Source organism: Sitodiplosis mosellana, unplaced genomic scaffold (genome assembly GCF_009176505.1).
Source record: "Sitodiplosis mosellana isolate CC-2019 unplaced genomic scaffold, AAFC_SMos_1.0 Smas_scaffold_6167, whole genome shotgun sequence".
Classification (NCBI taxonomy): Eukaryota; Metazoa; Arthropoda; class Insecta; order Diptera; family Cecidomyiidae; genus Sitodiplosis; species Sitodiplosis mosellana.
In genome coordinates, this window is record NW_022601408.1 from 1,024,944 (window position 1) to 1,052,342 (window position 27,399).

General features: G+C 34.9%; 2 protein-coding genes across 2 annotated transcripts; one reads left to right on the forward strand and one right to left on the reverse strand.

Moving 5' to 3' along the window:
* The first annotated feature begins 750 nt into the window (after nucleotides 1-750).
* On the forward strand, nucleotides 751-6,620 carry LOC129575806 (uncharacterized). The gene is made up of 6 exons (XM_055459886.1): nucleotides 751-825; nucleotides 905-1,045; nucleotides 1,116-1,272; nucleotides 5,357-5,461; nucleotides 5,842-5,989; nucleotides 6,058-6,620. Exons 2-6 carry the CDS (start codon nucleotides 905-907, stop codon nucleotides 6,242-6,244), a joined length of 738 nt encoding a protein of 245 aa, XP_055315861.1. The 5' UTR covers nucleotides 751-825; the 3' UTR covers nucleotides 6,245-6,620.
* Nucleotides 6,621-6,763: 143 nt separating this feature from the next.
* On the reverse strand, nucleotides 6,764-26,063 carry LOC129575803 (dual specificity protein kinase splA). Its single transcript, XM_055459878.1, has 5 exons — nucleotides 25,672-26,063; nucleotides 9,063-9,191; nucleotides 8,771-8,876; nucleotides 8,498-8,691; nucleotides 6,764-8,362 (listed from the first exon to the last, which is right to left on the reverse strand). The coding sequence occupies exons 1-5, from the start codon at nucleotides 25,678-25,680 to the stop codon at nucleotides 6,983-6,985; spliced, it is 1,818 nt and encodes a 605-aa protein (XP_055315853.1). The 5' UTR covers nucleotides 25,681-26,063; the 3' UTR covers nucleotides 6,764-6,982.
* Between the last annotated feature and the right edge of the window lie 1,336 nt (nucleotides 26,064-27,399).

The following is a 27,399-nucleotide window of genomic DNA, read 5'->3' on the forward strand; positions in this document are numbered from 1 at the left end:
AATAACAAAGCCACGAACGCATGAATATATGCGAATACATACGAATGACACAACTTGTTCCTAGCCTCTAGATAAACCGCATCTATTTAAGTAGCCCAATACAACGGATACGGTGAATTAAATTACAAACGCAGTAGCCAATATTTCCGTCTGACTACAAATGTTTGGCTGAGAATATTGATTTCGTTTCGTTTCAAACCAATCATAATCGACATGGGTAATGATTGTGGAAATTTGCTATTTTATCGGAGTTTGGCTTTTCTATAACCATTTGCATAAATTCAATTTTGGTTGTGTGCGGTTTGAACACGAAATATATATGAATGGAATGATTGAAATCAATAAAAAAATGAAAACGAAGACAATCGTATACACCATACGCTCCCAACTCCAGTCAATCATGCAAAATAAAAATATTATTTATCAAAATTGCATAATATTTGATCAAACGTTTATCGTTATTTCGAATAGTTAGAACGTTTTTTCCATTTCTGTTGCTATCCTTTCAGTTTCGTTTTCAGCATATTCATTTTTCGTTCATCGAGAAATTACAAAGACGAGCAGGCGATTTCTGAGGACGCATACAATACAGTACAATTGAATGGCAAGGCGGCTTCGGTAAAGCCACAAATTAGAGTGAAAATTTGTATCAATTGGTTTTCAATCAGTTACCTATGCGTTTCCGTTTACGATAATTGTAAACAAACGTTTGCGTTGTGCCTTTTTTGCGTTTTGTACTACATTAATTTTAAACTGCCAATCCAATGGGAAACGTTTCAGCTCATTTTAAATCGATTCGAATATTTCAATTGGAACGAGAACCAGGTAAATCGTTTGTTGATAACTTACCAATTTCTCATGACATGGAGAGAAAGAAGTTTTGAGTTTGAAATGTATTTGATAGATGAAAGAGTGTAGTGAATTGGCTAAAATTCGAACGTATAAGCCATTTGATATTGTGTTCTGCGTGGATAACGACCAAATGAAATGTGCACACATTATTCTTAGCGGTAGATGTTCGGTTTTGCAGTATCTAAACATGAATGTGGGTAAAATAAACAAGAATAAAAAAAATCTCTGTGTTTGATTCTAATTTGCTGCAATTTTTTCGATAGACAAAACTCGATGGAAAAATACACAATCTTAAACCGCCATCAAAAAAAGAATCAACATCACATGATATCATCCAACAGATATTTGCAAGTAACGACAATCGAGGAAAAATGTTGGAAAAAACTGCGCCATGTTTGGATCAAAAAATGGATTCAAGAAGTAATTGTAGAATGTTTATAGATACGAATGTACAGTGTTTTTCAAGTCTAGAAGAGATAAAATGATAGATATCAGCTAGAAGAGTAGCAAATTCTGTAACAATTGGTGGTATTCATACAATGTTGCGATTGATATTCACACTTCCCGAAACAAAGAAAACTGTTATAAAGTCCGAATATCAATCATGTTATTATCATGCACAAACAAATGTCTTTCCTCTGTTTGATCCGTTTTAAACAGCATTTTCATAAAACGGCTTTACTCAAGGGGAGAGACACCAACGCTAGTTCAACTAATTTATTCAATAGTTTCCTAATATATGCCATTTTTGCCAGTTTCCTACAATGAAAGTGCTATTTTTTGCTAATATTTTCTATGTGCAACGTGACAGTTTGACAGTTCATGTACAAGTAACACTCATCAAGTTATTGTTGTATGCTTGGAAAGAAAGGAAAAAATTATATTTTGGTAATTTTTCTTATCTTATTTCATAGAAAAGAACAAATCGTTTCATTTAATTTCGTAAAATAACTCAAAAAATTGGTTCTAAACGGTTAAAAAAAATCGAAAATCGAATGTTGACTAAAAAAACACCTATGTACCGTCGGTACTAGATAAAATTACACCTAGTACAAACACTAGCCCACAAATTACAAAGCTAGCGAGCTATTAAAGCGATCGTTAAAAACTAATTTTATCAATTAAGAATTGGTATTGGAGTGAATGCTGGTTACGATGTCATCATTATGAATGCCCGATATTGTTCGCATTTCGGGCTGGCCGCAAAAATGCTGGATGCACCGGTATTGGTGCTGAGAAAGAGCTATGTGTGATCAAATTGAAAATGTACAATTTTAATTATAAATCCACAAGTCGCAAAGCGTTTTCTACTTAAATCACTTACCTCGATACAGGATCAGTTTCGCTGCTGACATGTCACGGTGCCATACCGTTTAGTGCAATTGTTGTAGTTGAGCAGCATCCTTCACTCCGACGTTTAAATTTGCGTTTGGTTGCCATGTTTTCGAGAAACGTTGTTTCTTCGACACCAAACGTCGTGTATTCGATTGAGTTAGAGTTGCTGCAATCACATTGCCCAAATCACGCATCTCTCGCCATGTTCGTTCAATTGCTCGTTTCGTTTGCAGTGCACGTTTACTCACATTGGTCACAATGAGTGTTGGTAGCATTGCACGTTGATCCGGTCGACAATCTGCGCACAATATGTAGCGATATGACTTTGTATGAGGGTGGAACCGTCCGAAACAGTTTGTGACGTGAAGTATTCGTCTACCATTCTTATGACGCAATTGCCTCGTTTCTTGAAGGCGGCGATCAATTTTTCGGTCGCCCGGGCATCGCACGTGCTTCTTGATACGAATTGGTGAATTCGGCGCAACTGTTCTGCATCCAAAGAAAATCAGTGCTGGTTTGTGGTTGACCAAACGGCCGGCGAATAAATCAATCGCTCGATGCCATTCAATAAGCTTGTCCAATCGCAATCGAGCATAGCTTCGCGCTGTGTATGCTTCAATGCCATTTTCCATCATCCGCAATCGATGTTGAATGCAGAAGCTCCAATTTGTGCCGCGTGGTGATGGCATCTCTTTGATATCACTCTGGATTCGGTTGCGATCGTACTCTTCTTCAAATGTGAACAGTCGCGTCATCTTTTCACCCTTATTCATGCGAACGCCATGTTTGATGTCATAGTGGTACCGTTTGCTCGATGTTTTCATGTTGACCTATGAAATTGTCATCAAAAACACAAGCAATTTAAGAAAAAATGAAAATCTGAATATAAATCCACTTACCACTTTACTGGTGCGTACATCTAGTCGTACAGTAGCATTCCACCTTCACACACCGGGATCGATGCCAAGCTAGACTGGTTAAAAAAAGTTGTTCCTCCTCCGAATTCCCCGGCCAGTTCTGAAAAATCAGAGGTTGGTTGCAAATAAATTTACTTATATAAATTTCAAATATCAAATAAATTTATCCGATATTTTTCATGAGTTGTGTTGTTCTGACGCATTCGTATTACATAAACGAGACATCGGCTGTTGTATTGGCAGCCAGCTATTCATCGCTGGAATGAGATTTTCGTTTTGTTCATTTACCGTTCTTTGTCAACAATTCTGCCACTGTGTCACTACATAGTATATATAGTCCATAAGAAATGTGCAGAAACGAAAATGTTCGCCATTTAGTTTTACATTGCCAATACATTAGTTATAGAGATTTTTGTTTTGTTTATTTTTTGTTGTTTGTAAACAAATCTGCATATCTTTTTGCATTGTCTCTACACACTTCTTATGGACATATACTATGTACAGTGGTAATGCAAAAAGATAGGCAAATTTGTTTACAAACAACAAAAAATAAACTAAACAAAAATCTCCATAGCCAATGTATTGGCAATGTAAAACTAAATGGCGAACATTTTCGTTTCTTGACATTTCTTATTGACTATATATACTATGTAGTGACACAGTGGCAGAATTGTTGACAAAGAACGGTAAATGAACAAAACGAAAATCTCATTCCAGCGATAAATAGCTGGCAAATGCGTTAGAACAACACGACGCATGAAAAATATCGGATAAATTTATTTGATATTTGAAATTTATATAAATAAATTTATGTGCAAACCAACCTCTGCGAAAAATAAAACTGAAAAAAATTGGTTTGGCGCAAAAAATCATATATCATAGAAATTGGTGAGGCCAAGCCCCATATCAAAATTTTCATGACAGCGATTTCGGAAGCTATTTTTGATCGGAACATTCCTTATTCCAGTCAACTTTTGGCAAAAACTAATGATGAGGTTTTTTTTGGCTCGTCAATATCTACAACTTTCACTAAGACACTTGAAAAGGCATTCTGGGCCAGTCACCATGTAAAATGACCAAAAAATGTAATTTTTTTTGGCATTTTCAGATTTGACCCCATACGAGCCACCCAGGCGGTGGACTTTTGTTCAGTTCTTGACTTTTGTGAAAATTTTGGTACTTGTCAGATTGCAGTTTGGATGGAATTTGGCGACAATTGATTCCTATATAGAAGACAAATTTATGACAAAAATGGGCCAATCACGAACATAAGCTTCGATTTGACAGACATACGTAAACAATTTCTACCCCTGCTGCCTTTAAACTTATAGTATGATCCTTCACGAACATTTTGGGTGCTTACTTGTCCAAATCAAGTGACATTTTTACACAGTTCTGGCCCCATATTCGATTGGTTCAAATTCAACTCTCAAAAAAATCGACTTTTGTTCAGAAAATTTCTCAAATATACATTTTTGGGGATTGATATCTTGGTAAAATGATATTTTTTCGTTCGGTTTTTTGTTCCACACAAACTTCTCTTGCGCACAAACGGTTGCGTACATAGCCATCGCAAACAACTCAAAAACAAAACTTGCTAAACCGTTTGCGCGCGAGAGAAGTGTGTGTAGAACAAAAAAACCGAACAAAAAATGATATTTTCATAGAAAAATCCATAAAAAACGTAACTTTTGTTCGAGAGGTACCTTAAAAAATCAATTTTGAGAGTTTTTGTCTGGCAAGACTCCCCATATTTTCGAGAAAAAAATAACATTTTACCAAGACATCATTGTTTGGTTTCTATCACTCTTTCGATGTCACAACGATAACAATTCAAATGCGTTAGCCTTTTTCCCTTTTGATTTGAGTTGCTGCCTGTTCAATCTGATTTCAGTCGAACGAAGCAAATTTTCATATTTCATCACATAGTGAAACTGTGAACGGTGGTTTGTTTACAATAACAAACTTCAAAATGGACCAAAACTTGTAGTGGGAATATGCATGACAATAGTTTGGCCTGCCATTTGTGAGCATTTTGAAACGTAATCGTTGAAAATCAGAAGAAATGAATTTGAAAAAATACTTTTATCATTCAATACATGAACAATTTGAATCATTAAATTATATTGTATACGCTAATGTTATTTTTGCTTCGGGAAGTGTGAATATAAATCGCAATACTGTATGAAGACTATGAATTGACACAGAATTCTTTTCTCTTTAATTTAAAATCTACCATTTCTCCTGTCCAGGTTATGAAAAACACCCTAATGTACAGACCACAGCTGAAATTGAACAATCCGAAACGACCAAACAACAACAACAACAACATACTAGGGAACATTTCATTGAAATTGGTGAGTTTACCCGTTTACTGTCAAATATTGAACAATTGAAGAGCGCCGTGGATTTCGTACGGCAAAATTCAGTACTACTTGTGTGATTTTGTGGTATTTCACAATATGTCGAAATCAATTACGGCTATTTACAGCTCAATAGTACTGAATTACTAACCAATTAGTACTGAATTTTGCCGCACGAAATCCACGGCGCCTCACAATTTCACACTTCGTATTCTGTATACAATAAATGCGAGATTATAAGCGTGTGGGTGAGTTGAATCAACGAATTGTAAACGTCATTATGATTTTCAACACTATATCAAAAGCACTCTCGCTCGGACTAACGCTCCGATTAAAACATCACGAGAAAATTAATCTTTTTTCCATTTTGTTAGGAACAATAGGTTGTGGAGCGATATTTGCTCTTGGCGAGCACATGGAGGATCGAGTCATAGTTGCTAAACACATGGAAGTTCAGTGTCTTTTAATCCCACATTATTGGCTGTTTAAAAAAAAGCAAAATGTTGGTAACATTTGGCAACGGTGAGAAACTCTTCACAATTATATTTCCATTTTGGTGAAACAATTAAAGCCAATTTTATTTTTGACAGAGCAAAAATTTACCTGGACTTTACATTACCCTCACGCCAAGAAGTTTTTAAACACTATCTGGAAGCAAAAAAATGGAAATTCCACAGGAACAAGCTGGTTTGTAAGAGCGGACAATTGAAGCCACAGATAAACACAACACGTATTGAAGATGTTCCGATTCTGTGCCGTTTGAATGGCTCATTATAATAATTTTTTTTAGCAAAAAGTGAAGATGAATGAAGACATAATAATTGGCACAATCACACAGCAATGGTTATCGTTTTGTTTCATTTTATTATTATAAAATTCATTTTTCTGAATGGAATTACAAGTTTTACAGTGCAATTAATAGTTAAAGAGGGAAACGACAGAATAATTTAATGGCTTATATGGCTAAGATATAAATATAAAAAAACTAAAACCGCAAACGACAGGCACTTAAATCCTAATGGAAGTTTTGTTTTCGTTAAGTACAGCAATCAGTTGGAGAAGCTTTTTTTCTTTTGAATATTTGTGTCATTGAGAATAAAAATGGGATTTACCGAAACCGCTCGTTTACATGTGAATCATTTTTGTTTCACATAAAAATACGCGGTTTCGGCTAATCCCATTTTTATTCTCGACGACACATCTGTTTGTCTGTGTTGCTTTGAAGAAAAGGGAATAATTCTTCTATGGTCTATGCTAAAAACAAACAAAAAACTGTAATGAAATACAATAAAATGGTTGATGTTTTAAACGTATACAAGTATTTTATTTGTTTCTTTTCAAATAAACTTGTCGTTTTTTTCTTGTATATTTATTGTTCATTGAATTGACTAATCGCTTGTTATCAAGATTTGAAGCGTTAAAGTCTATGCACTTTTTAATATTGGTCTTTCCGCATTGTACACGATATTTGAAAAAAAAAAGATGAAGAAAACCGCTAAAACACGTTTTTCTTAACTAATTTCGAGCACTTCTTACGAATCTACCCTGAATAATTGGATAAAAAGTACTTGATCCAGTTGATGGAATGCCGATACCATGGTTAAGGGAAAGAACCTTTGAAATTATGTTCAAATCTTCGTTAGATCGACCGATGCCCGATTGAGCTAGCAAATTCTGTAATTGACTATCAACATTATAAATTGGGTAGATGGGTGGGAAATTGGTATTAATTGAATTTAGTCCGAAATTGGCTGTGCCGGACTCTTGCCGAAAAACGCGATTACGGCTACGCGATTGTTCGCTGATGGCAATCGGATCGTTATTGTTCAATGCAGAATGATGAGTTGCTGGGAATGATGGAATGTTCGAAATGAATTGCTGTGCTGGCTTTAGTGGCAATTGTGGATTTGGCGATAAAAGAGGTGATGTTTGTTGACCAGGGAACGCTGGCAATGGTTGTGATGGTGTGAATGTTGGTGTTTTTGGTCTAAAATCGGTAGCTTCACGAACGGGAAGCAATTGCTGTGTTGAAAATGAAAGACTAGGAATCACCTGTACTGAACTTGATTGGTCTGCTGGTGGCGGTGTCAAATGATTGAATGATGGCAAACCAGTTAAAAATTGGGAATTTCGGAATTGTTGCTGCAGCAGCTGTTGTTCTTGTTCGTAACGGTGTAGACGAGCTCGATTCTCTTGCTCGAAACGGAATCGTTGTTGCAAAAGCAACCCTTGTTGACGATTCAATGCTTGCTGTTCTTGGTAGATCTGTTGTTGGCGGAAAGTTTCCTCTGTTTGGCGTTGTTGTGCCTGCAATTGAGCGATTTGCTCTTCAAGTTGCTTTCGTTTCTGTTCTAATGCAAATGTTGTGAATGCAGCATCTTTCGTTGATGGTAATTCTAAAGATTTCGACAAGGTAAATGATGGAGCATTATTCTCGGACGGAAGCTCCAAAGTCAAGGGTGTTGTAATGATTGATGGTTTTGGCGTAGTTGTACCAGAGGTTGATGAGCTTATAGTAAATTCTTGAATTGGTTTTACAATGGCTGCTGGTGTTTGAATTGGATGAATCAATGGAATGATATTTTTCGGTAAGCCAAGCTCGTCTTGCTGCACTGTGAACGCAGCGACAAGTGGAGCTTGGTAGATTTTCACATCGTTCTTTGACACTCTTTCGATATTCTCACCATCGTCATTGTGAGTTGGTGCTTCTGTGGTCGCGGTCTTTGGTGTAATTGTTGATGTTCCAGCAGTAGTGCTTGGCTTATAGGTGGTTACTTTGAAATCGCTTGGGATCCCCTCACTGCTGCTATTATCAATATCCCCATCATCAATTTCATTCGTTTTGACACTGCGTGCAATTTGAAGGGTTTCAATATGAACATCACTATCTTTTACCTGGAATCGGAATATCGGAACATCATACAAAATTGAAATAAAATTCTGGACATCCATAGATTTGATTTTGGAAATTATATTTTCAGGGCGGTGACGCATGCTACCACCTATTTGTACGTTTTAAAAAAAACTTACTGGATTTGGTGCACCAAACTGAATAATGACCTGATCATCGGGCTTGGATTTATCAGTTGGGGCCGTAGTTGTTTTGGCCTTCTTCAAGATTATGGTGTGAATTATTTCGTCTTCATTTTTTTGTGTATAATTTTGTGCACCATCAGTTAAATACGAGTTGTACAAATTTAAAGCCTTCAAATCAGCCTTAGTACCTGTCAATAGAAACATAAATATGAAATGGACTTATTCTCAGCGGACACAATATTATTTTTATATGTGTCTGTATCTTACTCTCTTCGAGCAATTCATCTTCAGTTGTTTCTTGAATTCCATTTAATTCTGTGCTTTCATCGTGGTCGTTTGAATTTTCAATATTGGTCAAAGCTTTCAGAAGCGCCTATTATTTCATCCGTTCACATTTTTTTTATTGAAAAGAAAAAGCAACAAAAAATGATGAGTTTCAACGGTTTAAGATGTAACTTTGCACATTTTCTTTCATTACAATCGAGGGGATATCTTTACTTTTTGATACCCGAGAAAATATTTCTTATTAGAAAATTGAAGGTTGATTTTCACACAGTACCTTTCGAAGTGCGGGATTCAATCGGCTCACAATTGATTGTGATGTTGATTCAATTTTGGATTTGCTTTCTGCCTCGGACGTTTGAAGCCATGTTGTCATAAGTAGCATCGCTACCATTACTTTGCTTATCTGAAAATAGAAAAAAAAATACCATAGGAACAAAATAGAAAACGCAGTAAATAAATTTGTCATCTTAATGGCAAACGGTGGATAGGTTCAATGCGGGTCTGCGAACACATGTGTTTGTTGAAGCATTTGAATTTTTATCACTTCATATTTTCCAATTGAGAAATTTGAAAAAAAAAAAACACTTTCACTCATCAATATTAATGCCTTATTCATATTGATATTCGGTTCTACCGTGTGTACGGTCAATGGTCATTAGGAAAAATGGAATGAAAAAAAAAATGAACATTTTCTCTACGAAGTATGATCATGATAAATGTGCTGAAAATTAGTTGAATATAGTGATGTGATCATGATAAATGTATATATGTATAATGTAAAATAAATGTGTCGAAAATTAGTTAAATGTCGATTTTCTGTTATTTTCGCTATAGACTTCGATATTATCCCAATATCAATTTTGTAGTAGTATGAGTAGTATATACATCACGCAATATCATCAATTCATAGAGTTTGCGGAACAACATTTACAACCGCCAAAACAGTAATAACAATTATGGTCGACTATTTAAAGTCAAAGTCCACGATATAGTCACTTGGAATTAACGTTTAAAACATTATCTGAGATTAGACAGACGGGAGGGGCTGAGAAGACGACGAAAATTCAAGAAAAAACAACCAATATACTACCTGGGCTTTCATTTTCATCACAGCAATGCTCATACCGTTGTAACGACGGATGTTATTGAACTTGATTTTGTCCGATCGATGCTCTAATCTTGGTTGACTGTGCAATAAAACCGGTAACAGTTGCTTAAATTGAACACACATGTGACCTATCTGGTGTTTGCTTCACTGTTGTCCACAGATCGTCGGTTGTGTACATTTGTGCATTCAAAATGAGTTGCAGGCAATGTTCAATATTTTAATTCGATGCAAACAGCTTGAATCGGAATATTTTTTTTGGAGTCCAGTACATTACTAGAACTACTTTCATAAAACAAACACGCGCTCATTTAAATGTCTAACTTTTGCTTTCAAGTTCACGTTTACCTGTTTTTACACATGACAACCAGTCAGATGAAAAATGATAACATGGCACAAATGTGTTTGAAAAATTTACTCGATTCAAAATAGAATTTTGGGAAATTTTAATTTGTTGAACTCCTTTCAGTCGAAATACAAAAATGTTTGCCCGAAAAATGGTGTGAAGGTGATGACCTTTCTTTGTTAAAACAAACAAAACAAATAAATGATTAAATAGATATAAATGTTCAGTGTTCACCCAACAACTTTATAACATTATAAATCATACGTTTGTTCAGCATGTTTGATGCAAATGACGAAGATAACGATTTAAATGGATTTTCCCAGATCATTTAGCTACCAATTTACAATCTTAGCGCTTACTTTTAAATTTCGAGGCATTCGCTGGTTGTTGTTGAGATTGTTGTTGCTCCATATTTGATCATGGCATTGTTTCTCCAGCGCTAAACACTGTTCGCGAATTATTTCATCATATTCAATTGGTTTGACATGAGCTTCAACGTGTATTTCATTTTCAGCATATTCCCCAACCTCTGTCAATTATAATCGTTAAATTTTGCATCGAAATCAATTTAGTAAGCCTGAATTATATATTAAACATTAAAATCTATAGCTAAATATATATATTTAACGCTGGCTAAGTCCATTCATTTGAATGTTGAGAGTGCGCCAAGATATCGGCAGAGTGAATGTTTCGTTTTCGAATATTTTGTTCAATTAAAAGAAACAAATTGAAAAAACGACACATAAAAATGAGACACTAGAAGTTTGCCGTCGAGTTCACCACTGAATGTCTTGGATAAAATTAATTATGTATGCTATGTGCCACATTATAACATACAACGTGAATATGCAATTTTCTCAATTGGCTAATGTTATTCCAATTTGTTATTGGAAATGGGATTTCTGGGCACCTTGCTTTTGGTGAATTTTTCAATCATTTGAAACGAATTGAATGGCACTGAAGAAAGGAAAAGAAAACAAAACAAAATGAAACGAAATGAAACGTATCCACATTTGAGAATAGATGATAATACAACGGAATTTGGAACACATAAACAATGCTATGGGCATTGTAGTCTGTACATTAAGGTAATTGTTTTTTTTTTTATTGACTAAATAAGCCATACCGTTTGAAATAGGCTGAAATGAGGCTGCGCCTCTTACGACTTTGCAATTTAACTTGAATCCGATTTCGCTGAATTTGGTTTCACAATAGGGTAGTGGGCGCATTGCCTACCAGTGGTACACCAATTAAATTAATCGCAACTTCGAAATTGGTTTTCCATTGTTGATCTCAAGCATTCACCTTAAACCATATAACCATACACTTTAAATGATATCTACGTTTATTAGCGAATACCGCCGGTTGACGTAATATTCTGGTTCATGTCAATCCGCTTGTTCCAGAATTTTGATTTTCTACAGCTGAATTGACTTCAGCGTGCAAATTGGAAGCATGGTACTTGTTGGCAATTCAAGAGGACATAAAATATGGGTTAAATTTCCCCACAATTTAAATCTTCCGTGTCATAGCCCTTTGAATACACACACTGTTTTTTTTTTTTTTTGTTTTCAGTGAAAAGAGAGATTTTTTATATCCATAATTCGTGTTTCATAGCGATTTGCATTCATCTACAGCGGCATTGATGTACGTCAGATGATTGTAAATAATATTATGATCTTTTGAACTTTGTAATTTAAATAACGACGAATTGGAGACAATAAACGATTGTAGTTGGTTTCTGCAATGAAATGAACTATCACAGCCGGAGGAAGGTCATTATTTACATTGTGTCGCGACAATTAAAGCTACCACTGCTCGGGCTTACGTTTTGACAAATCTTAGACAATATAGTTCGACATGTCCACGAAGAATTGATGTTGGCATCGTTTCAACTTTTTCGCACAATCTAACATTGTCTTTGGTTTGTGTCGCCCATTTGATGCGAATTTTTTTTATGCGTCAATGCCACATAGTAGTTTCGTGAGGTGAATTTTGAAAGCGAATGTGTGATCATGAGAAAAGTGACCAAGTTATATTCCGTATGCGACTTGTTTCGCCGTTTTGTTTCGTCTGGTTTTTAAACTTTGTCGCTTCTTCATTTGGCTTTTTTTTTCTGTTTTTTGATCGTTGTTATTGCCGTTTTTTTGTTGTTGTTTTTAACTTTATAAATACATGTTCATTCGGTGCATTGAAGGTGAAAGTTTTTTTTGCCAACGTTGAACTCAAATAAAGAGTATCAAAATAAAATGTAAAGAGCAGTAATATCCGATGAAGACGAAACGATGCGAACAACGAAACAGCAATATTATTATAGTTGAACAAAAGAAACAGACGAAAATAGTAGTTACAAATATTGAAATGAAACGTTTTTTTTTATATGTATTGGATTGCACACAAATAAACCATGTCCCGTGATATCTTACCGTTGAAAAATCACCTCATACACACGATGGCGACGACGACGACGGAAAAACCGAAGTAAAAAACGGAACAAATGCTAATTCACACAAAATATCCAAGATTTTGCTTCATTGGACCGGTGTTGCTGTTATGCAGATCGATCGTGCAGAGCACGTGAACTGCTTGTTATTGCTTTTATTTCTTTATTCCGAATAGGTGATGTGCCTGTATAATGTGTCATTATTGAGATTTTGTTTATTTGGTTCGTTTTATGCCGTTACTTTGAACATTCATTTTATCGCTGATAACCAAAGTACATCAACTGCAATCGGGAGTCATGCAAGAAATAACTCTCCAATCCGGTAAATTAAAATTGAATACTGAAGGGAAAAAAACGTTGGAGTATATACAGATACACTCAACAAAGAATACGAGATTTTTTTTTCAACAAATATAAAATGTAGTTAGCACACTAAATAGGGAATTGAAGTGTTCCCCTAATGACATTTGCTAAGTTTTACAAATTTTAACCACAATCCGTGTGTTATTATATTGCAAAATGCGGCGCTAGTTTCTACCTGACGGAATTACACAAAACCAAATGAAATTCACTCTTTGCTCAAGGCATTCAACTTTTTATTTTGGTTTGCCGATAACAACCGATATCTTACATATCTTTCCACGTATCCAACGGGGCTTTTCTGTCGCAGTTCTGTGATAATCGAAGTTTGATGCATTACATTCATATGTGTTTACACATTCTCTCCCGTTTACGATTTCTATTTCCATTCGATGAATTTGGTCGCTTCGATCAGTCCATCTAATTCACCTTTTCGATGATATTATCTGACATCCGACATTCGACAATTGCATTGCCCATAGTAAGCACACGCAAAAGCAATGCATCGAAAGGTCAAACGGGTTAAATTATTTCATACATTAAAGTCGTCACACCGCGATCGTATGCAGCGAGGCATGTTTTGTGCTCTTCAATGAAAATGATGGAGCATATGTCTTGTCATATGAAACATTGTCCCCATACAAACGTATGCCATTTGACTGGCAACGCTTTTGTGTTATTATTTTGATGCCTGTTTGTGTTTATTTCAACGGTATCAGTAACCGTTCGGGCTTATTTCTATTTTGTTTTCAATACGAAAAAAGTCATCTTACAATCAAGTGAGAGAGAGAGAGAGGGAATGTTCACATTTTGATTGGTAGCGCACGTTGTCTTCTGAAATAACATTTTTACCGAATGCATTTCATTCAACAAGAAAATGGTGAATTCTTACGAAGAAAGAAAAAAAAAACAATTCCGTGTTGTTGGCACCACGCAGCATTGCAAAACCGAACAAAGGATCACTAATTGCTGATTCAAAATCATATAAATTGGTTTTCTTGTACAACTCCTAAAATCGATTTATCTTATGACCCTAAAGGTCATTGAGAGCCATTCGTGTTTCTTTGTTTGGAAGAAATCTGGCCACCTGGCATTGTTCATTTAGTGGCAACAATCTGAGTGATATTTGTAAATGTAATAATCAAGTCCTTCATTTGAGGTGTTCGTGTGTGACTCAAAGTGCGTGCAAACCATCGATCACGAGTTGCGTATTTCAAGCGCCTAAAATTCAGTTGAATTATGGCTTTTTGTATGCTACGTTTTTTCACAATCAAACGAACAATTTTATCCTATTATTTGCATGATGATAAATTAGTTCCAGTTTATTTTGTAAAAAAAAAATGAATACATTCTGATGAAATAATGCTCTCACTAATCAATCGCAGTTGCGGACCACGTTAGATTTAATCAATGAGCATTTCTGGATCAGTGGTCCTTTTGTCACTCGGATGAATTCTCCATTGCACGTACTATTCCAAGCCGAATTCAATGAGTGACAGTAAATTTACATTAATATGTATTTGTAGAAAACTAACGCGTAAAAGTTGGGTTTTTTTTAATGAAAGGTCAGCCTTGTGTCAGCCATTCCATTCAACCTATACTCAATGTACCAGTAATCTTCTAGTTTATCTTCAGCCTCTCTGATCGTCTGTACAAACAGATAGGAAACGTCAAACAAGAAAAATGAAGCGGCACCTGGAGACTGGTTGGAGAAATAGAGAATCATGTACATAGTTTACCGTAACAATTACGCGTCTGTGTTAGTGCATATGTGTTAGTTCGAACGTTGAGAATTGGACACATTGCACTTAGTCCCCAGGCGGCGCTGTATTGTTTACTATTTTCATGATCAGAATGGCTGTTTATCTTCTTTGAAATTGATTAATAACGAATTAGGTATAATTCAAATGATTATTTTCGCCGCTGCTCAGAACCGTCAATCTTATGAAAATTGAAGAAAAAACTATCAATCATTATCGCACGCGTATCACAAACAATGTACGTATCGTGCTATTGCTGTGAAATCAAATCATGTTTACAATAACTGAATGGCAAGATAGACATTTTTCGAGCTGTCAATGTACAAATATTTTAACGCATATAACATGCAAATTGTTTCTGTTGTTGTTGTTGCAGTGTTTTGCGGCTGCTGCAGATGATCTAGTCAAAGAAAATTCGATGAGTTTGTTTCATTTGGAAACGCTTGATAGACAAGCACCTGTTGATTCAGTCATTAATTCATCGATCATGATGCTATTCGCTTTAAATGCTATTCAAACTGCGCTGATGCTGTAGCTACTGCTAATGCTAATGATGATGATGAATCTCATATACAAATTGCAATATAAATTTATGAAACCGCTTCGTTCGTTTGGTTTCGAACCAATGCTGATTATAAATGCTTTGAAACAATGGAGAAGAAGGAAATCAAAATGTATAACAGCTTCAACAAAATTATTGTTCACATTGATGATTTTGTTTTGACGTACTATGTTTGTTTTTTTTTTGGCAGCACGTTTTTTTTTTCTCCTTTTCATATGCTCAGCACACACAATTACTTATTATTTTGTAATTGCAGAGCATTGAATCTGCTGGCTATGTAGCGCTGCTTTTGAACAGCGGCTGTTGGTTACGTTCTTATGCATGCAACACACTGTAGGCCCCGCGCACCATCTCTAACAGGCATGAACATGCACGAACGTAGTACACACATAGCTCCGTTTGCATGTATTGGTTGGCGCGCGGCACTTACAGTGTGTCGCATGCATAAGTGCGTAACCAACAGCCGCTGTTGACAGCAGCTATTCAAAAGCCACGCTACATAGCCAGCAGATTCAATGCTCTGTGTAATTGAGCATCAGAAATGATGCAAATTTCGTGTACGTGAAATTATATTCAATACGAGGAATATGAAATGGGAAATAAATAATTATCTATGGTATACGTACGCATAGATCGGGCGCAACAGAGTGAAATGCGAATATGATCGCTTACGCTTCCATTGTATATAAATGTATTCGGTGGCGAATCGATAGCGAAACTTAGTCAGAGTAGTCAAGTAAATGTTCTTGAAATATAACAATATTCATCTAACTAACGCCAAATACGAACTTTTGGTGGGAAGAGAATAAATTCAAAACTGATCGGACATTTCTAAAATTCATTTACCAATTCAAATTCATTGCCATTCAACCATAATCATTAATTTTCAATGGGTTTTGTTTGATATTTTACATGCATGTAAAATCGTCTCATACGCACAAAAGGCATGAAAGAGTGAAAAGCGAAAGTAATTAACTTGTGGAGGGAATATTGACCATCATCGAATAAACAGTCATCTGAGAAGACATTATTATTATTATTATTATTATTATTATTATTATTATTATTATTACAAAGTAGCAACAGGCATTTTGTATATTTTTTTTTATTCACCGGTCAGATGAATGTGATACTGTGCGGCACTTCAAATGTCGATGATTCAAGAAGAAAGCATCGCGACAGATGAATCAGACATAAAAGAGAACAGCAGCACAATCGGAATTAAATGTGAAATTGACCGATGGCATTTTCGCTTTGAGTGTGTGAATGTTTTGCGGTGCGTAATCGAGTGAGCGAATACACATCTGATTTTTTATGCTTTTCTTTCAAGTTAGATTCGGATGGAAAGAAAAATATTACGGCAGAAAATCAGAGAGACAAAGAAGTGAATAATGAACAACATATCTTGAGAAAATTGACGTAAAAAATTCAATAAGTTCGGTTTCATACGATCCGAAAAATGATATTAAAGATGATCCAAAACGAAGAGAATCGATGTGCAAAATTTCACTTTTACTAAATAATAAAACACAAATTGCGCGTAGCTTTCATTCAATTGAGTTGGAGTGTGTAGCTTAATTTACCAACCATGCCAGTGATGAGTTGTCGGCATTTTTCAACGCATTTCACATACGCATCATCATTTCTGTCTGCCCGCATTTTTCTCTTATTCTTCTTTCTTCCATATTTTCCAGCCTATTCAGACGAAATTTCAGTAATTTAAATTTATCGCATAATATGCCCAAACACATTGCATCTTCTTTTCAATTTATTTTCGTTATGAAACTCAGATATGCATTTCAAGCATCCGTTTGCATAAGCGGTTGCCCTGGCAATTTTTAGATCGTCTTTTCTATATCTCACTTGCCCGGCTTATCTGACGTCCTTGATCAATTTCACCAAATTAATTTTCACAGTCTGTGTGGGACTTATCGCTTACATGTTGTTTTTATGATAAATATGAAATCATTTGCATTTCAATCTCTTGTTTTTGTAAGGTGATTGTGTGTCAGCTTTCTCAATAAATTCTCTCATATGACATGACGAACATCCCATTCGGTGTTCAATCACAAATGGGAATATAATTTTTCATTGGATACCGCCTGAACACACTTTTAGTAATGCGAGTAAAAATTTCACTAACGCAAACACTCGGCTCACTGTAATGATAATTTTATTTGGCAAGTAATAATATTTAATTTGATGAGAGCTCAAAATTTGAAAAAGCAGAAATCCAAATTCATGCACAAAACACACGGATAAACACTGCAGTTACAATTGTTTAATTATAGCAATAATTATTGCAGATTTGTATAATATCGATTTTTTTGCGAAGCAATTATTTAGCAATTGAAGGTGATATGGCGAAAATCTAACGCAATATGTTGGTTTTATTTCTTTTTCAGGCTATTCGCCATCATCATTGGTTGGTCATTTACTAAAATACTATCGGTGTAACTTTCAGAGAAAGAAATTTTTGAAATGAAAGTAAAATTTTACTATTATTTTTATTCCAGCGTAAATATTTGAGTGTGGGAACTTCGAGCAATTTCGAAAATTTTCTCTAAACAATTCTCGAAATGAAAAATAATGACATCGAGCAAAAAATCGTTGTTCTCCATCATCGATCCGGATACTATTATCAAAATAAACAATCGATCAGATTTGCTAACATAATTCAAATATAAATCATTTGTAGTTGTTGAAAATGAAAAAGCAGAGAATGCCGAAGAGAATTATTAGGAAAAAAAGATCTGTTTCCAATTCAATTCGTGGCGGTAATCTTTGGTTTTCTATTTCAAATAAACAGAAAGAAAAATTCAAAACAATAAATAGATAAACTAACAGCGAAAGTCTATAGGGCTAATCACATTCCCCCTTTAACAATAAATCTTGGCAATTTAGTCGTTTTGTTGTATATACATTACATTTGCTTCGACACGATTATCAAAACAACTCATGCCAAACAACCCGTCGTATCTTTTCACGATGTCGATCATCTTTTATTCATTTTTGAAATTTATTCACATTCCGATCGCCGCCCAAAATGATATGCTATCAAATTTTCAGTATTCATTTCAATTATTTCTATTTTTTTAATATCCCAAATTTTTATGTTGATCGCATTTGGTGCAATTCGCGTAACGGAATTGAAGATTTAAATATTTGGAAAGGCGACATATGCTAGAATCTCAATCACCGCGATCAGTCTCGTCTCTTCACAAAACTGTTCACTTTTTGGACAAATGATGATTAACAATCTTCTTCAGATTTGGTCACACAAAATAGAAAGAACGGATGACACATATTGGCGGCGTCATCTTCGTAGTAAACATATCAAAATGGGTTAATCTAGTTGGACATATATGGAAATGCAACTATCTAGACTAATGATATTCATAATGGTCTTTCGATGCGATGAAAACGAAAATTTTGTGGGTTACGATAGTCAATGCATACATATCAGATAAATTATTTATATGGTAAATTATGTCTGGGCATGACTGAATTCCGTGGAGAGTTTGATTGAAGTGCCGGCAATGTGATGAATTATAATTTTTTTATAGATTCGATTTCGTTTTTTTTTTCTACTTTAAAACAGTTTTCGTATACTTAATTATGGTACGTTCAACGCTCGCCCGCTCCGATATCACACCAGATCGAGAAGTTGAAAGTGGGAATTTTAGAAATTAAAAAAAACCGAATTTCTCTTAGTTGATTGAAACCAGTTTCAAAAATCGAATTTCCTCAAAGCAATCGATGTTTCGAAGAATCGATTTGACATCTTTGGTGTTTCTTGTGACTGCCGAAATTAGGTTAGAATGGTAATTGTCTAAATTTAGATGCGATTTACCAATAGTGATGATGAAAAAACTATATTTAAATATTTGGGAACGTGCAAAAGATCGAAAGTCAACAGACTTTCTTTCAACTGTTTTCAATTTTATGTTGTTTTATAAAAACTTCTCAACAATATGTGACTTATAATGAAATGCGAACATGCAGCGATACAAATCAATTGATATGAAGACCGATGAAGACTTTTGAGCGTATTTTTTTTTTGCCGATGGCAACGATTAACATTTTTGGATGTGCCGATTTTCTTTCCTCCATTTGATCATCTCAGATGTGAATGCGACGAAAAGCATTTCACTATCACTTAATCAATACCAAAATTCATACCACGACTTGTTTAAGAATTTATTGTACAAGGCACAAATGTAGGCATGTGATGTGTGCATAAAGCTTCCTTCCACTGTCAATTCCGTTCACATAGCGTAAAATTGTAAGCGGCAAACCGTCACCTCAATGTTTTCTTTCACCTTTAAATTGCACACTGCGCGCATGCGACCGAACAAGATTTCGATTATGGTTGAGCAATAAATGTGAGACGCATCAAAAGGCGAAAGTCATAAAATTCGTCGCCCACACTTTGTGGAACTTACGGGCTGAAAAAAATTGAAATTATATTGTGGATATTGGAATTACATTCGATGATGCACTTTGATTTCCGTCTCTTGCATTCGATTATTGATTCAAATCAAATGGTGTAAATTCTTTGGGTCAAAGATCTTGTTATATCACATGCGATAAAACAGAGCGTGTTGTGTTGCAAGCCACAAATTTTCTTTTTTTCTATTTATCAGCACTGCTGAATGAAAACTATGAATTATTATTTGTTTTGTTTTGTACCGTTCCCGTTGTGTTTATTGAAGATAAATAACGAATATTTTTTTGTGATGATGAGTGGCCTTTGCAGCGATTTCTCTTCGGAATATCTTCAATTGATGTTGATTTTATGTGTTAATTCTTGGGTGTTGGTGTCAGTGCGTGAAAGACTCACTTGAGCAATAACAAAGAGCAACATAAACTAAACAACAATAAGTCACACACAGAGGTGTGCTGCAGCACACATGTGAATAACTTTATTAACTATTTTTGAAGAACTCGATGTTTTCAGTCAGACAATGAATTATTTGCCAAAACCTTGGTTCATTTCATCTTTTTACTCTTTGGCCGGTTTCTATAGAGGAATTGTGTTTTGGCCACAATTAAATGTTATATTAAGGTGGTAAATAAAAGTATGTGGCAAAATAAAGCAAACAAAATATTCACTTATTAGAAATATAGATATCGCATGAGATCGCGTGATCACGACGATGATAATGGTGCGCTCCAGTGCTGACGATGCAATGTTGATGTTCAATTGTTCATCTTAGCACAATGCAGAGTACGTGTTTCCGATTTAACTAGATTTTCTTCAGCTATTTGATGTACCCGAATCCATTGAGGCGGCAAACAGTGCGCGCAAAAGTTGCACATCTTGCAATTATGAAACTGGGACCATGATTTGACGCTTTCTTTGTTTGTCTATATTACGGTAACCTAAACATGGTTTGCGTTACCAAAATCAAATATTGACGTTCATCCACGAGTACATGACTGCCTATTTCAGATCTGTCTGCAATTTGACAAGGTAACAAGTATGCTCTCTCTCTCTATCTCACTAGTGGATATTATATTCGAATATGACTATCAAAAATCGATCACCATTTATGATTGAATATCTTCTTCGTGTGGTACGTATATTTGAAAACACAGTTTGAGATGAATTTGAAATGATTGTGCGGTAAAAGACCAGATACTGTTCCATTTTCACGTGCAATGCCGTTCTTTAAGCCAAATCAATTAGACATTTTTTTCGGCAAATTGACTGCCATGCAATCTCTTAAACCATCATCTTTGACTATGTAACATATTAAAGAAAAATCATCAGAATATGAAGCGCGGGAGTGAAGCAAAGGTATTTCCCAATGAAACAAAACAGGATGAAATCACAAATGTGTTACCACTTTGTTTCATATGATCTGCTCTCATATGCACAAAAAACATACGTTTCGCATAGATACCTAATCGAGGACGCGTTGTAATATGCTTTCGTCATCACACAACTCTGACTGAGTGATTTGATTGCATTTCCCGAATTTGAATGCTCACATTGTTCACGCATAAACGAAACTACGTGTTGTAGCAAAGTGGTCATTATTTTTTTTTTTCTATTTCATTTTCTTTTATCGGAACGAAAATTTGTAATTTTCTTGCACCAGTTTCATAAATTAATGGATTCTCATAGAAACTTAGTTGTTTGTAAAGCAAGCGTATGCGTGGAATTAAGTTTAAATTAGACTGTTTAATGTACTTTTTAGTCGAAAAGCGATTTCACAGAACAGCTCATGAAAAGTTGTTCATTTTACTGATAGTCGCTGCGTCATCATACATTTAATTTGAATATGCTAAAAGAAAAAGAAACAACGCAAACGCACTTTTTGTATTTTCTACCACAATTTGCAACATAACACATTGGCACAGTCTTCTTTAGTTACCGGTGGTGCTTGGGTAGATTACACAATAAAAGTAACACAGCCAAGATGTGTTTTTCTATTTATTCCCAATTTTTATTGCACTCTAAAGTAGCATTGTGTACATGTATATTTCTTTTTTTTTTTCATTCATTTCTAAACGGAAAATATTTCCATCAGTTAGTGCAAACGAAATAAAGAAAAAAAACGGCAATAAGAAAATGAAGCATTGGGCTGTGTGTTCATTGAAATTAAATAAATAATATAGACTACCATAAGCATGAAACGGAAAGGAAAATCATTCATAACTTAGTTATGAACTTAAGTTACACACGATTCATAACGATTCTAGCATAATTTTAATTGTAAGTTTCATTGTTCGCAAATTATGCACAACTACAGATCCATCATACACACATGATGCTGAATGAATACATGGCATGGGAAAATCAAGCCCATGGTCTTGGCTAAAACACACAATAGATGAGATTGTTGTGTCGAGAGTTTGAAGCTTGATTGAACCAGTGCAAGGCGGAATTGTGCGGAATGAATAATGAAATAAATGTGATGGTGGGTTGTAACTTGAATTGAAGGTGTCGAGCTGACAATTTCTACACCTTTCCAGACTCTGTTCCACGTTCAACATGGATAAAGTGTTATGCTCTTAAATCACAGAAGAAAAAAAAGATAAATTCAATTTTTTTTTTCCATGATTTGCATTTTATGGGCGCTTGTCGTCATCTTTTTCATTGCTATGAAAATGCGCTAATAGCTTCTAATTGTTTTGCATCCATCTAAACGATATCTGGATGGATCGTGTACATGACATGCAAAAAAATATGAAAATAAATGTACGAAAAAAGCATTTATTGACTTCCTATTGAAAATTTGCAGCTTTTTCATCGTGAGCTGCAAAGAGATATTCGCACACTATGAAAACACAATTGAATATCTTTGTTTATTTTTCGTAAATTCTTTTCTAATCTTTTCCCTGTTGCGTTTGCCCTATAACAAAACACTCGCCAATATTCAACAAATGAAAGTGCGGCTTAGTTTGTATACATAGCGTATAAAGTCAGTACATAATACATCTACCGGAACGAATTCTTTGCTTTATTCGCATCCATTGTGCCTGTTCGGTTCAGTTCAATTGAACATGGAGCAATATTTTGCATGATGTATGCTTATGCCGATCGTGCGGTATTTATTCAAGTGCTTTTCTCTACGTAAATACCATCTCCATGGAATTGATTAAATCAAGATGCTTTTAACCGCCGTTTGATTGTGTTAATCTTAAAATGATGTACTAACAAGACAAAATGAGAAATGAAACTAGAAAGATAAAGGTGAAAATGAATGAAAGTTTAAATATGTGTCAAAATAGTGATACAAATTTCCCATTACTTATCGTTCGAAATATAAATTAGAAAAATGCAAAATGTTCCGGTAATCTCGATCTGCATCGTCTCTATTTCAAATTCAATCGTTTCTAATCACTTTTAGCACACTTACGTTAATTTAACCATTACCGTTGCGAATATTTCAACATGGTTTAGATAACAAGATAGCTAGGTCTAAACGGCTTTTATATTGTCAATCATCGAATCAATCACGCTGTTAATGTTGTTGTTAATGATTTAAATTGATTTGATCATGCGTAGTTGCGTGCGTTCAACACACCGTATGTATTAAACATAATTTGAGTGGTCGTGATTTTTCTTTTACTACTATTGAATGACCATTGACCATTGTCGCCTCAATAATATACACATTTGATTGAATAAACTCTTGAGAGACGACTAATGTACATTCATCGAGCTATATGGATATGAGGTACTAATTACTTAATTATATAATACATGAATTGCATTGGAATTTAAAGTGCTTCAATCTGGATGGTTTTCATTTTTGCGCGAAAAGGAGAAAATACGCCAAAATTTAGCATAAAAATGAAAGATACACAATATACGATCTGTCAGCGATCTATTTGCTACCACATTCAATGAAATACACCAAAATTTGCAGTGTATCTTAAACGGGATCTAATCGGTGAACCAGAAGGCATTCCATACCCGAAGACTGATATTACTGAGTTTTTTTTTTTCGTTAGTTATTTTGAGCAAATTAAAATTCGAACACGACAACAAATGTTTATTGTTTGTTACACAGATCCATTGAGTGAACAACATTGACCGCAGTAGCTGTGAACGTGAAATGTTTGAATTCGATTCATCTAAAACTTTCGAGCTGCGATTGATCATAAATTTTTGCCTGCATCTGAGACGTGGTGTGCGCTCGTGCACACTTCAAACATGAAAACTGACATAAACGACTTGCCTCGGAGAGATCAGAGCTTTGCATATACATCCGACTGGTAAAATATCCATAGACAGGGAGAGTGAGAGAGAGAAAAATAGAAGGCAGTAAGTATATAATTATACTTTTATAGAATTGAACGCCAAATTAAGTTCGGCATGCGCAGTAAATGGAAATGCTATGGTGCTTGAATCGTGAACGAAGTGTGGTAGTGCAATAGATCTGTTGTTTTTACTGACACCGCACCCTGCCCAAGTGAAGTCAAGCCAAATCAAATGGATGCAACAGCATTAGATAATATTCTCACGTCAGCCGTGTACGGGTTGAAAGCAATTCAGACGAAGAAAAGCGCCGCTCTTCAGTCTTCCAGTGGAAACAATAGAAACACGGAGTTTAAAATTTGAACCCAAATGGTTACATAATGTTGTCAGTTTTTAGACAGATAGCGCCCAAGCTCAAAATCTGACAACTTAAAAGTATATCGTAACCAATTTGTACGTCTCCAAATAGTCGTTCACCCGACGCCGAAATAAACAAAAATTTAAATACAATCTTGATTCTATCACATAAGGTATGTTAGCAAAATAACGTAAACAACGATCTCAATTCAATAAATATAGGTTTTGCTCAGGTGGGCATTTAAGACAAAAAAAAACCACAAAATTGGTTTTCATTTTATACGCAATAATTAGTAGAAATGTGGCCATTTCCCTTGATGGTTCGGCACATATTTCCCTTTTTGCCAAATGATATAAAAAAAAGTTAACAGCTGTCTCTTCCGGAACACCGGATATTTTTCAAGCTGCCAAATCGTGGCGAGATAATTAGCAAGAGGATTTGCGGTAAAAAAAATAGAAAGAAAAGTGTCCAATACGGCATTTCACGATACCCCAGCATCAAATTACATTGATTGGGAAAAGAAATGTGTGCGTGTTTCACCACACACTAAATGACAAAGTAGCTTCAAGTGTGCAAACGCAATTATCAAACCATAATAACAGTGAATAACTTTATATTAATCTGTCGACTATGTGTGTATATTTTTTCTTCTCAATATTTTCGTTGCAATCGTAATGTTTTATATGCTGTGGGATAGATGTAGAAAATACGGAATCAAACACAATGTATGTGAAGAGCGTTAATTGGACACGATAGAGAGTGTTATGATTTACGGTCTCTTTTTGATTTACTGTGAGACATGAATGGGTCAATGAAATAGAAGAAGATCAAATAGTAACATACGAATGAAGATCAGAAAACAAAATCCAAAATTATATGATAAATGCCTGTTGATTTGTCTGTGGTGCGCATGTGATTATGCCGCAAACAATTACCTTGCAGCAAATTAATAGCGTAAACTCACTATCAAACTGCCAATTGAAACTTATAGAAAATGAAAGAAAGGAAAACTTAGGAGATAATTTCCTTTCCGAAACCATTGGTTTTTTCTTTGAGCGTTTTAGATGGTGGTTTTTCTTAAAACATATAAACTTTTTTTGTACATAATAGGAAAAAATGAAATCAAGCAATAAACTCTAGAACATACACATGGTTTTCGCATTGAATTTTGAATTAAGTTACCCGCATACTTTGAATCGATTTGTATTAGTTTTAATAAAGAATGTGTCTTACCGAATGCATTGTCGTTATTTAATCCAAAATAAAAAGGAAATTATGGAAATCCAATGGAAAAAATGTCACTATCTTTCACTAAAAAGATGCTACCGCTTCATTCAAAAATATTTGTTAGATTAAGTGTTCAAACGAATTTCTTGAACGGTTCTTGAATTTGAAACTGCACGATGAAATAAAAAAAATATCGGTCACGTTTGTTTTTTTGTCTTTTGAATTACACGACGGTAAACATATAAAAAATATATGGGGAGTTGCTCACGAATGTGATGCTCTCACCATGGAAGACACAACAGTACTGATTACACCAGATGCGAAGATACTACTGCTTCTCGGTTGCGTACCACTGAGGCTGTGCTCTATCCATACCACTAACCGTCGATCGCTGCGCTACTATACAACATTCAAGTAGGAATGGTATGAATATTTTGGTGTGCAAGTGGCAACGCTTCTCGAATGAAAAAAAAAAAAAAATCGAATTGAAGTGCTAAAGCCGAAAAGTGATCACCGCCACTATGCGCGATATGGCCATTTAAAACACATAGACATTGCACAAAATTCAAGATGAAAAAAAAGTTATGACAAAATAACATGTGAATATCTCACAGCTCTCAAGCAATTCCACTTTTTTGTTTCATCTGCTTTTTTTTTATCTTCAGATGACGACAATGACGACGATGACGACGATGACGATTTTACCATTAACAAGGAAATATTAATAAATTTGAATGAATATCTACGGAGAAAAATATTCAGCTTTCTTTATATTATTTTATCACTTGGTTTTATCTTGACGAATCCGTTCCCAACCATGTGTTGTGATTTTCACCTGATTTTTGTTTTCTTCTCTACATGCATTTCTTCGTTTTTATTTTTTCCATTCAATTATTAACCGCAAACAATCTAAATATTTGATTTCTACTCGGAATTTGTCACAGAGGATATCGCATGCAATACAGTTTAACGTTAAATGATTGCACCAAATGTTGATTGTTCAATCATTTTGTTGGTTTAATAGGAAATGCATCACGAAAACCGCGAAAACTAATTGAGCTGTTGTTGCTTATGTACGACAAAATTCAGCGCCATTTCTCAAATTCATTAGCACGGTTTTATGTGAAGACGCTCAATGAGGATGACAAGCACACTTCAACGACAGCTATTATCGTAAATAAAGTGTACGTCAAAAGATAATTGGTTTCTTTTCACGCATTATCGTTTGAAGGTTTCCGTAACAACTTGTAGGCAGACGTGCAATGCATATGCAAACAACTTCCCGATTTCTATAATAAATCGAATTTCATATTTTCGCCTAAAAAAAAACGGTTTTGTGAATACTTTGTAAATGCGGCTTATATTCTAGAGTACATATTATGAAGCACATTTTGATGATACTACATTTGAATGCTAATTTATTGGCACACTTCATGATCGGTTCTACATACAACAATAACAATACAATTGTTTACCTATGTTTCATTTGAAAAAATGACGTGTGGTTGAATGAAGTAGCAAAAACAAAAAAAATCCTGATCTTAAACAAACGATCATTTTCTTCAGTCCAAAATTTCTTATATTCAAATTTTTCGAGTGTTTGATATGTTTTCAATGCTTCGATGTATTTACGCAACTTATGGCATTTTTGAAGAAATTTTTTCTGTAATGATGTGTATGTCATTAGGTATGTCACAAGTGAAAATATGAAAAATGTGGTTATGCATAGTATTA